At 40.1% G+C, this 12,713-nt stretch overlaps 1 protein-coding gene across 2 annotated transcripts in view; it reads right to left on the minus strand.

Annotated features, from left to right (window-relative positions):
- The window catches only part of ppp3cca (protein phosphatase 3, catalytic subunit, gamma isozyme, a), a 35,513-nt gene extending 23,617 nt beyond the window's left edge, over window positions 1-11,896 (minus strand). For both annotated transcript variants that reach the window (XM_044026074.1, XM_044026073.1), the window contains exons 1-3: window positions 11,120-11,896; window positions 1,196-1,393; window positions 884-1,008 (exon numbers count right to left, since the gene is read on the minus strand). In XM_044026074.1, coding sequence (XP_043882009.1) covers window positions 884-1,008; window positions 1,196-1,393; window positions 11,120-11,180 — 384 coding nt within the window. In that variant the 5' untranslated portion in view covers window positions 11,181-11,896. The remainder of the gene's footprint in view (window positions 1-883; window positions 1,009-1,195; window positions 1,394-11,119) is intronic.
- Window positions 11,897-12,713: the final 817 nt, after the last annotated feature.

The raw sequence follows: 12,713 nt of genomic DNA on the forward strand, positions 1-12,713 counted from the left end.
TGTTGCGTTCAACTTTCTTATTTTTAAGTCTTCCTAGCAGTATGTGAACTCTGCCCAGTGGAGTCATTTTGAGAGCAAAATATATTTACTCAAGGAGCAGTACGATGACTAAGCTACTAAGATTTAGTAAACCTTTCAGACATTAGTCACCATGTTGACCATCACACTCCACCCTCCAGTTTGGCTTCATTACTAGCTATGCTACACTCAGACACAGAGGTCAATAAGGGGATTTATGGCAAAAACAAAAATTATATGCAAATAATTCAAGACAATTATCAAATATTTGAATATTGTAAACTCCAGAGCTTGAGAGCCAGTGAAAGTTGAGTGTGTTGAGCTAACAGGAGCAGCTTCAAGACACATTTAAGAAACCTTGTAAATTTCATCACTCCTCAAACACACAAAAATTCCACAAACTAAATACTTGCTGCTGCTGCCACTTTGTGATAATCACCATAAATTACCACAAATTAAGTCGTCACTTGTGTAAAAAGATTTCTTTTTATAAATGCAATCATTGATAAATGTTAATTTTTCTCATTATCTTACGAATCGTCACAGGGACAGATTGACTTTTTTAATCAGGCAAATAATCAAATACTCCATGCCTATCCCTAATACAGAGGTAAATAGACAATTCATGAGGCCAAAACATTACAGTCTGGAAGTGGCTGCAGATTTACAACCAAGTTTTAATTATTCTAGCCAAGCAAAATTTGTTTACCCCATTGGCAGATTTGCTTTCTTACATTACCACATATTAACATGTGGCCTGTTTCTAGTAGGGCTGTACTAATGTAATTAGCGTTGCTTTTTTTCATACAATTTGAAAATAAGAATGTACTTAATAAATATAGGAAGGAATAAAATATGACCATACCTCAATACTGAAGTATCCTCGATCTACGTAGTCACCGAGGAAGAGATAGCGTGTGTTGCTGGGTGACCCACCGACTTCAAACAACTTCATAAGGTCAAAGAATTGTCCGTGGACGTCACCACATACTGCCAAAAGACAAAAACACAAATGAATACATTTCTCATTAAAAGCCAGATTTTTAATACTGTATTGTGACATCTGCAGGCTCTTTTTTTGTTATGGTACATACAAACCCGCATCTGGACAAACAGCAATACCTAAATTTATAAATGTACAACCTCCTGGACGTCCAGCAGGCATCTACCAGCGTACCTGTTATTGGTGCTTCCACTTCCAACATGCACTTCTCCTGGCGCAGGATGTTGGCCCCGTCATTGATGATTTTCAGAGCCGCATCTTCCTCGACCCTGCCCTCCTTGACAAGGTGGTTGCGGAGCAGCTCCGCGTTGGGTTTGCCATTTTCATACAGCTCTTTCGTAGTCAGCTTATGTTGTGGCGGGTATGGCACAGCTAGGGTCGAAAAGAAAGCAACATCATATGTCATGATAAATGGGTAACAGGAGGGAGAGGGTTTTTTTTTGTTTTTTTTAAACTCTGAGACCCAGCCGCCTGGGAATGGAAGTTTAAATCTGTGTGACTTCCTGTGGGTGTTATCATCCCCGATCTTCATCAACAACATCCCCCAAAGAATCATATTTTTTCTCTAGTGTCAAAAGTAATTCAGAAATAGCCCATCTGTAAATCTAAGGCTATTCTGCAAAAGCTAATTTTGGAAACTTAAAAGCAGTCCTTTCCCAGAAACTGGGTCGAGCTCAACAGGTGTGTTGAAGGAGATTATTTTGTGTAACAAAGCAAAATGACAAAATATAAGCCATGGCAAATGCAGTGTGTAAAATAAAGCAGCACATTTGATGAAGTTGTATGTTACAGCTGAATATTCTTCACCTCACTCTTGTCATCATTTCTATTGTTAATTGGAGGTTTGTCAGCTTTAAAAAGTGGGTCCACATTTTAAAAGAAACACAGACTGTTTTAAAGGGTGCTAATTTGCCAGTATGTAATCAAATAAAGAAAAACACATCACTCAATTACTCAAAACAGCTGATTCTCTAGTAGAACTTATTTGTGTGTTTGTGTATATGTAGAGTGCATTATTTTGCACTATTCTTTCATCCACACTCATTATTACATTTTGCTTAAGATTTACTTTTGTCCCTTATTTCTTACTTTGTTTTATTATATACTACTACATTTTTGTTCACCAGAAAAACAACAACTGCCGGCAAATAATTCCTTGTATGCATCTATGTACTTGGCGAATAAAACTGATTATATACATTATGTACATATAAAGCCCCAAAGACACTAAAATATGGAACTGTAATCCCAAACAGAATCACATGACATGCAGTACAAAAATGCATTAATATTGACTTTTTCATGATCTACTGCCAAAAACAACACGGTTCATCGTGTCAACCGCAGTCCAACATGGAAATTATCCAAATAACTATGTTATCACTGAGATATAAGTGGACATTAGACAAACACGAGTGATATGAGAAAGAGAAAACTGAGAATAAGAACCGACTCGACTCCCAGACTGCGTTTACTTAAGTCGTAACCAGGAGGTGATGATATTTCCATCGACTGAGCTATTAAAGAGGGACACACACACCTGTGTAAAAATGCATAAGACAGGCGATAAAAGGAGCCCCACACCTCACTTGACCCTCCCTCCCTCACTCACTCAGTAATCTGCTCCACACCACCTACACAATCCTTTTACCATCATCACAAAAGGTCAGTGCTTTTGAGGCTGAGACCTGAAAGCTTCATGAGCGCTGTCAAGTGTGTGACAAGTGAAACTGCAAAAATGTCTAATCGAGCATTCAGAGGGAGAACTGAGGAGCTGTAAAGAACCGAAGAGCAGTTAAGAGCTGAGGGGCTTAATATGAAACAAAGGTGAAATAGAACATTAGCACTCATGAACACAGAAGCATTATCTGAATGATAATAAAGGCCTCGTGATTTTGTATAACATTCAATATTAGGCTAATTAATATGGCTCGTACATAATATATCAATATCTCTAAGATATCTGATATATGTGGATATAAAGCTGCAAACAGATTGTTTCTCTAGACTCGCACAAAGTTTTCTTTAGAGATTGTTGTGATTCTCAGACAGTGACAGTGACAAATACATTGTACAATTAAACATCTACAGTTTATGATCTGTATTACCTGATTTTAAATACAGTAGTAATATCTGATTAATTTCTTTGGATTAGAAAATTAGAAATGATTGAATTAGAAATGATGAAATTGACTATAAATAGGGTCAAATTCTGCTATAACTCAAATAATTAGGTGTAAAAGTATTATTATGTGACTTGTTTTAATGTAACCTTGTTAATTCTATGTATTTTTTAATATCTAATGTATAATATTTTGTGTATTTCACAAATGTATTCAATATAATACAAATCATTATTATCGATGCAACAGCCGATAAAAACAGATACGTAATTGCAAGTACTTTATCACTATTATCGATGGAACAATATATGATATTATCAGTTATCGGGATTAAAAGCACCTACAATAAGTCAACCGAGGTGAATTGTATGTTATTGTATTAATCGTGAATGAAGGAAAACATCAATATTTCACTTGAGTGACAGTGAAAATCCTGTACATCTCATTCATTCATCATCTATGACCCAATTCATTCATTCATCTATGATCTAACTCAATTATTTTATTTATTAATATTAAGTATCTCCCACGACATACTGACTGCCAAATAATGAGCCATTCTAAACATAACCATCAACAGATTCTAAACATAACCATCAACAGAACGACGATGAGCTATTCAATATATTCACAAAGAGACTGTCAAATAATGAGCTAATCTATATTTTCACCAATTAACTGACTGCCAAATAATGTGCTATTCTATATTCACAAGATACTGGCTGCTAAATAATGAGCTATTCATCACATTCACCAAGAGTCTGACTGCCAAAAAATGTACTGTCATTGTATTCCCACAGGTCCTTGAAATCCTTGAAAGTTTGTAAATTTGAAAAAACATTCAAGGCCCTTGAAAGTTTTTGAAAATTGCACATAAAAAGCTTAATTTAAAAAAGGCTTGAGTTTAACACTGTATCCATGCACCACTCTGCAGATCAGTGCTGTCACAGCAGCTTCATAGCTGCAGATATTTGTCGACTAAGCTGTGCACATTCAAAACAATAGTAGAGTGTGATCCAAGCCCCGACACTTCCAGGGAGGGACTGTGAGGTAAGAGGGATTACGGCCCGAGATGCCTGATAACAGGCCAGAGTTATGACACGAGCAAATGCATTATGACACCAAATAAATATGGTGTATGGTTAGTCTAGAGACAGACAAAAGTGAAAATAACTCATATTTTTTGGTTAAAAAAAACAAAAACAAAAATAACATGCCAAATCAAACACTTGTACTCATGGTTTTTGTTATCATTCAAATATATTCACAGATGAGTGAACAGGGCATACTGTATGATAAAATACTGACAGTAAATCAGCTTGGGTGGATGAGCCGCACTTGTGTGATAATAAGCGGTGAACAAGAAAAACGGGAGAGAAGGAGGCATTCTGAGAATGTTTTCACACCCACACGGAGCAAATCAAAGTGCAGTATGAAGAGAGAGAGAGAGAGAGAGAGAAAAGCGTTAATGAGTTTTTTTAGTGTGGGTGGCTTTGCTAATCAGAGATGCAGTGTCTGAGCGCAGAGAGGCGGCCTAATGCGTTTCTCACTCAGGATTGTGTACAAGTCTGGACACGAGGAATACATTAAGAGTTCAGATGCATCGTGTCTTCGGATTATTTTATGCACAGTTTTTCTTTCTTTTCTTTTTTTTCCCCCATTGCCGCTGCAATAATAAAGCAGACACTGTGTGAAAAACGGCACTGCAGGTGTTTGACTTGATGTAGCAGATGAAGGTAATTGAGTTTAGGTAGACCACAGCTTCCCAAACTGTCAACATGGGGACCAATTTTTTTTTAAAAATGACAAATTATCATCCGTTAACAGAATCATTTCCAAGAGACATTACGTAAATTCATGTTCTTGTTATTTAACCCTCTTATGAGCATCATGATAATCAGGCCACCTGGATTTATTTTGATTTTATGGCTGTAGAATTGTCAAAAAATGTCCAATAAGTGAGTGCCTGTGTCCGTTCCTTTGAAGATAACTTTCAATTTCAATAGCTGACAGTTATTCAACCATTAAAGGATTCCGGTTGACATGAGAATCTTGTCCATGATTGGACGGTCGTTCTGCAGAAGTCCTGAGGGCTACCCTAATGACAAGTATATGGGCGCAAAGTTCTATTCCTCTACTTTCCGGTATCCATCCATCCGTCTTCTACCATTTTATCCTCCACTTCAGGGGTGTGGGGAGGGGGCTGTGCCAATCTCAGTTGACATAGAGCAAAACGCAGGGTCACACTCTGGGAATCTAGCCAGTCCATAGGTTTTTGAATTTTCTAGACATCACAAATGGTATAGGAGTTACGGTAATGAGAAGTACTCATGCCAAACAGGATGGTAACAGAAGCTTAAACACATAAATCTTAACAAATAGGTTGGGCAAATTTGTTTGGGGACCCAAACAAATGTATTTCCCGCAACCCAGTCTTTGGGAATCACTGGTCTGGACCACAATAGAAAAACCTTCACTAGCCCGTTGCTGAGAACAAGCTGTCATGCGTTTGACCAGTGTGGTATAAATAAACAATAAGTGCTGCCAGGCCTATGAGGCACAGCCACGAAGCGAGCGCTGAGGTGAGGTACGAGCCTTAAGAACAGATTAGGTAAAGCCTCAATTAGCAGCGGCTTCCAGATTCATGGGCTGTTTACCGAAAGGCCGTGACACATTTATGGAAGAGTTCAGACTCCATGAAAACATGACGACACACAAAGAGGAACGAGAGAAGCGCTGCAACAACCATTAACAAAAGGGATATATACAAGAGGGGTGATCCATGTATTATACTCAGAATTAGTATTAGGGCCTGAATTTACCAAAGTTTTGTATCGTATCAGCAGTTTATCCACACAGAACCAGTGTTTTGGGAGCCATAAAATGCTATTTTTGGAAGTCCCAAATTAAAAATTATAAAAACAACACCCTTGCATTTTTTTTTCCACAAATACGGCATTGTTTCAAGAAATGTCTTCACGCACAAAAAAAACCAAAACAAGTCTCAACACTGCCGATATATACCAGGCCTGTATGTGGCGCTGCAAAACTGCCACTGAAATACACCCAAAATGAACTTGTGCAATGTGTACACACTCTAAATACAAGATAAAGATTATGAAGATGATGATGGTGACAAGTGATTGGAAGAGGTAGAGTTATACAGGACATCATTACTTTCCTAAAATAAGCTACAACTTAGGTTCCACCATAGGTTTTCCTACATCAGCGGTCAGCAAGTAGTAAATTTGGACTAGGACCAAAGCTTCATATCTTCATCAGGCAAAACCAGATTCATTTTTCCTAAGCTTTTTTTTTTTCTAATCGAAGATATTAAATCTTGTACAAAATGGCAGATTTAAGAGATGTGTTTGCCACAGACTATTAAAACTGCTTTTAAAATACTTTTTTCAGAATAAAAGTGAATTATGCATTACTGTCGTCAAATCATTTAAAAAAAACACACAGGCTGGATAATAATTCTGGCGGGCCAGTTTTGGCCCAGATTTCCTCCTGAAATACTATAATCGATACACCAGGGCAAATATCAATATTTTAATTCATAAATGAAGGCGTTCTAAATTAAAGCTGCTCAAATGAATGAGGGGAAACTTGGGTGGAAGTTACCTGGCTGAAGAGGGAGTTTGCAGCGGGTAATGGTGGTGAAAGCTACATTAAGAGATGCTCCATCCATGTTCAATACATCGACTTCAGACACTTTGTTCTCTATGTTGTGAATGTATCCTGCACTTTTAACTTTTCACAGATGTTTTTGTTTTTTTCAGTTAAACAGATATCATGATGTATCGCAATATGATTGTCTTGCAATATATTGATTATCACAAAATTGTTGATTCATGATAGTATCGATATCATGGACCATGTATCATGTTTCATTTCGTGAGGTAACCCGTGATTCCCACCCCTAGAGGGTGCAACATGCAACTTCACCAACAGACATCGCTAAAACCTACTCAATTTAATTATCCTTGCTGGACAATAATACCAAAAACATTGAACTCTCCATCCTCCTCAAAAGGAAAACATCCACCGCCACCTGTTCGCCTGTAGAATCAAAGTCTGTTCAAACAGAGATAGAAATGAATTTCTGGCTGCCAATAAACTGCATCACTCAATCCAAACACACTCCACTGTGGGCTGTAAGAAAACAAAGGTGCAGACAAAGTGAAGTCAACCATTCAGGTACTTTTTTTCTCCCTCCCCAACACATAATCCAGCGACGAAAAAAAAAGAAGTTGTTGTATAAATGATAAGCTGCCACAACCCTGACACTGGCTTCTTGTTATTATTATTATTATTATTATTATTATTATTATTATTATTATTATTATTAGACACTGCCTGGCCTCATTAGCATTAATGTTTGATGAACTCTTCAAAACCACAGACACAGTGGGCCACTGCTGCATTGCATTAACACCCTCGCCGTCTGGCATGACAACAAACGACTCAAGGAAACAAAGACACTAGTATCTGCCATCCTGCCCAACCAGGATAATGTTTTGGACAGTGATACGAGCCAGCGTCTAGAATATGTTCACTATTGTTTCAAAATCCACACAATAGGGGCAGGATTGAATTACAAAAGATGCGGCTGGGGAGAGATGAATGGATCAGACCACTTCAGATTGCTCTTATTATCAGTGAATGCATTAAAACCTTGCAAGCCAAATAGCCAGGCCTTGGGTTTTTATCACAATCTCTGCTCATAAATTGAGTGATGTGGTAGCACTGGCATACATTCTCCATTCTCCTTCCAGCTGAATTCATATTGAAAATGAAAAAACTATCATGGCCAGGCCAAGTTTTGTCTTCATGAGATGATGCAGGTGACATCGTACCTTCAAAAGTGTGCAAAGGCAGACACATCCAAGTCACATCAACTTTGTGTTTTTGTATTTGCACACTAGTTGTTTGTACCCAAATGTTGAAATGCACATATTGTAAGTCGCTTTGGATAAAAGCGTCTGCTAAATGACATGACATGTAATGTAATGTAATCCAGCGTGAATATTCCAAAGGTCAGAATTATTTTTGAGATCTATGTTGGATTGAAAAGTTGTGTCTTTAACAAAAGGGCCCCACCTCCTTTTGCACTTCATATTCTTCTTGCCTTGCACCTTCAGAAGAACCGGGTGATAATTGTACATTTTTCTCTCATCAAAACTAGTTTCTCCAAAAACCCAACTCTTTATTACCAACGGTCAAGTCCTCTTACAAACATCACTGCTGCTACGTGACTGCACACACCAAGGTTCACCCACTTAAGGTCCCATCTTTGTTTGGATAAAATCTTTTGAATTCATGGTTCAGGATCTGGACCTAAAACGGCGTTGTCTGAATTTCTCCAGTCTTCTTCTACATCCTATTCTCCCTCCACCATGTGGCTTGTCCATGTTGGGAACATCACTGGGGAGATTCTTTCCACAATTAACTCACCCTCTCCCTACTGGCTCACACTTCAGCATTCCTGTGTCCTGGCAGGACACTCTCCCAGTGCCCTTGCGGACAGACAAGGATGTGGGCTGCGTTGGCATTAAGTAATAGTGGAGGTGGCGGAGGTGGGGTTGGGGCTCTCTCACTTGGGAGAGCGGCCTCAGACTTGGACCCACATGTCCCATCTTGTTTCAGCAGACACAACAAATGGTGGATTGCGTGTCCATTAAACCACGACCTCAGTGTGAAGGAATCCATCTTGTCAAGCTCTGCTGGTAACCTGAGCAGACGTAGTGTATTCCTGTGAGCGAGCAACTGCCTCACGAATTCAGATTTCATCCAACCTAAATGTCAAGGAGACTGAGCACCGATATAGGAACGTCTTCTCGCCTTTTGTGGTGACATGTTACATATTATAGCGGTGGATGAGGACGGGGAGACTTCTGTGAAATTCAGTCAGCAAAAAGTCAAAGCCGCAAGTAACCGAGCATCCACTGGTAAAGAGGGAGGTTCCTCTGGAACTGACTAGGGATGGGGGTGATATGGTTGGAAGATGTCCACTGGACATGAGGCAACGTGAGGTTTTGTACAGAAAAATATTGAGATGGACCTGCGATACCTACCCTACCCTGGTGGTCAGGCACACATTGTTAGATATAGGAGGTGGTGCAGAGCTGGTTTAGCACCAGTACAAAGGTGCTAATCATGCTCTGCTCTTGTATCTTCAGTAATTGGCTGAAGGCAACTGGGCTTGCTTGAGTTAAATTTACCCAAATTTTAACAGCTTCAGAGTCATTGTGACGTTAAATGTCTTGTTACAGGGACATTGCCGTCTCCACTTCCCCCTACTGTCCGCTAGTGGAAAACCACCAAGTTCAGAACCGCCAACCTGGAGTCCTCAGAATCAGGAGGTGTCGCAAGAAACATGAATTGCTTCACAGCACAACACACACACACAAGCGTCAAGTTTTTACGACAGTGAAGATAAAGAGGTAGAGAACGGGTGAATAGATGTTTACGGTAGTGTGAAATGTGAAAAATATGTACTCTGAAACTGTAGGGGGAACTCCGTAGAGAAAAAGCCTCCTGGATGAGAGGTGAAACGTCTTCAGCTAAAATCAAGCAAGTCCAGTTGCCGACAGCTAACTCCTTAAGATGACTATGACCTGCATGACCGAGAACCTTCACCGACACTCTGTTTTGAGTAGGTGGTAAAAATATGTAATCTTTTGTTTACTCTACTGCACAGTGCCCGAGAAACTACTGGTGAGAACAATGGGCAGGAGAACAAATTGGAAGGCCACCTTGAGGGGTTGTATTGATTGAAAAGGATTGATGGGATGGTCTGCACTAATGTGACGTATGATATGCTTCCCTCACTTCGTTTTATAGCAACACAATGTTGGCGTCCAACCTTCAAATAATGTCTCCAAGATTATTTTGAAGACAAATCAACTTAAAACTCAATCCTGGTGCTGGGTTTATGTTTTCCAACACATGTTTGATTCAAATGGTCAGCGCATCAGCAAGCACTGCAGCGGCCCAATAACTGCCCATTTATTTGAATCAGGTGTAGTGGAGCAAGGAAACCTTTAAAACATGCAGAGCAGTTGGTCCACAGGACCAGGATTAAGTAACAGTTTGCAAGATCTCACCAGAAAATAACCATGTTTCACAGTTGCTGCCAGTTTCATTGCGCCATTCTACGATTACGTACATATTTTAACATATATAATGTCTGTTATTGTCATATTATCATCTTCTCTTTACGTGATGCTGCTCTAGAGTAGACACACTTTCACTGTCAATCTGCCATTGTTGCTGACATGTGAAAATCAAGTGATACTTGGAACTAGGAGTAAATTCACCGCTTCAGTTGAGAAGTCAGATACACAAACGTATCTTTGGCTAGCCACTTTTATTTTTAAATCATGTGAAATATCATCTTAAATAATGTTATTTCGATATCTTTTTTTCCACCTAACTGGCCCCCGAACTGGACCAAACTAGACACTCAGTGGCCCCCAGGTCGTTTGAGTTTGAGACCCTGACGTGACAGACACGATGGGCGTAAACACAGCATTACAGCGTCATGCGCACTGATTGGCCTGGCATATGAACTAAAGCGTTTAAAGACGTTTTGTGGCGTTACGTGTGACATTTACTGAAATGATGACATGTTTGCGGGAATTGAAAAAATAATTTACGTTACGTTTTCGTGTGTAGCCCTGCCCACTTACAGTTACGCCCCTGTCTTTGACTCTCTTCATTGATTTGAGCTGTGTACTGTAATTGTAATAACCGGTTTTATCCGCTGCAGTTCGCAAAGTAGTAGTACTTACATTTGGTGGAATGAGGACAATGTTAGTACGCTGTCTACCTCTACTTCTATCAAACGTCTGCTGGAGATGAAATTGCGACTGGAAACGCTACAGGTGGTGGCGTTTTTTCCCCACACTCTAGTGTGAAAACGGCACTGATATATTATATATGCATACACTGTATAAAGAACACTCACCTTTTACCAGCCGCTCTGTTGTGGACTGCTTCTCCTGCTTGTCTTTGTCCTTCCCGGACATCTTCGCGTCCACCGGCGGCTATCAAATCTTCCGAGGTTCACAAGTCTTGGACAGTTCTGTCTTGCCAGCTAGCCCGAGGACGAGCTAGCGCCTCCGTCTTGTCTCTGTTGTCGTTGCTGTTGTTGCTTTACGGAGGCAGCAGGTTTATTCCAACACACACACACACGCTGGCTCAGTGGCTCGTGCTCTTGATGTGGTTTTAAAGGAGCTAATTAAGTCGCTAGCTCGAAACAACACTCATGCTAGCGAGTAAATAAAACCCAAACAAAGTTGTATTCTTGATTCTGCTATACAAATAAAATAAAATAAGAAAAATAAATAAAGTTTGCCGAGTTATTACGCCTTCCTAAGTGCAGCTAAAAATACCTGGACGTAGAGGGAGAGGCTGTTGTCAGCAGCTAATCCGATTTAGTTGCTCTTTTTTGGGCTAGTTAGCCGGCTAACATCTTGACGTTAAGTCAAAGAGAGCCGAGGAAGAGTGGCGTTTCATCTTCTGTGCACAGGCCACGGACTGGACATCAAAAATGAAAGAAAGCAGTGATTAAAAAAAGATTTTTTTCTCTCTGTCTGTTCAGTGAGTTTAAAAAGAGCCAGAGTTTTTCCCAGAGATGCACAGCGCGACTTGACAGCGTCTCCTCCTCCGCCTCCTTCGCCCGGATTACAGTCTAATCTGACAGTGAGTGAGGAGCAGCTGTGGATTTCCTCCTACAACATGGTGGTGGTGGTGGTGGAGCCGATGTGACGTGACTATGGAAACGTAACACGTGGGTCAGGGGGGTGTTCACTGGCAGACACAGCTGTCGTCACGGCGTGCAGGCGCCCTCTAGCGGTGGATGCAGCGTATTACGCGGCTCTTTAATTGAGCTTGACCGATACGGGGATTTCTGTGGCCAATAGGCTGATATTATAACCCTTGTAGGAGCCACACATTGCTTGCGGGGGATTATTTGGGCTTTGATTTGCTTGGTATGGTTGCCACGGTGATATGTGGGGTTTGGGTCACGTGGGCACCGTAGCAGGTTATAATTAGGGGCTGAATCACCTGCACTGGGAGGAGAGAGGAGAGTCAGGTAGCTGTAATATTTGTTGACCGCTTTATGTTCAGCTACGATACACATACGCAAACAGTGCACGTATTACATCTTACCTGTGTGTGTATTTCGAAATAGCCGCTGTAGTAGCTGTTGTGTTTATCATTAAACATCCTGAAACTTGCTTAACCGGAGTGTGCTCCTCTGTACCGGCAGCGCGTCATACAAACAAACAGGACCTATCTCCTCTCAAGCGACGTTAAAGGGCTGGAAAGTCGCAACAACCCTTTTCACCCCCTCTGAATACTACTACTGAAAATAATAATAAAAAATATTTTTTACGTTTGAAAGCACAAGTCTAAAATATCTAAATCAATAGGGGTTACTGTTTACTCAATGACAAAGCTATATATACACACACATTATATCAATTGTTAATTGTTCCATATCTGACATAGTGTGTAGAAATCTAGGGAAATACACACACACACACACACACACA

This window comes from Solea senegalensis, linkage group LG5 (assembly GCF_019176455.1).
Source record: "Solea senegalensis isolate Sse05_10M linkage group LG5, IFAPA_SoseM_1, whole genome shotgun sequence".
NCBI lineage: Eukaryota > Metazoa > Chordata > Actinopteri > Pleuronectiformes > Soleidae > Solea > Solea senegalensis.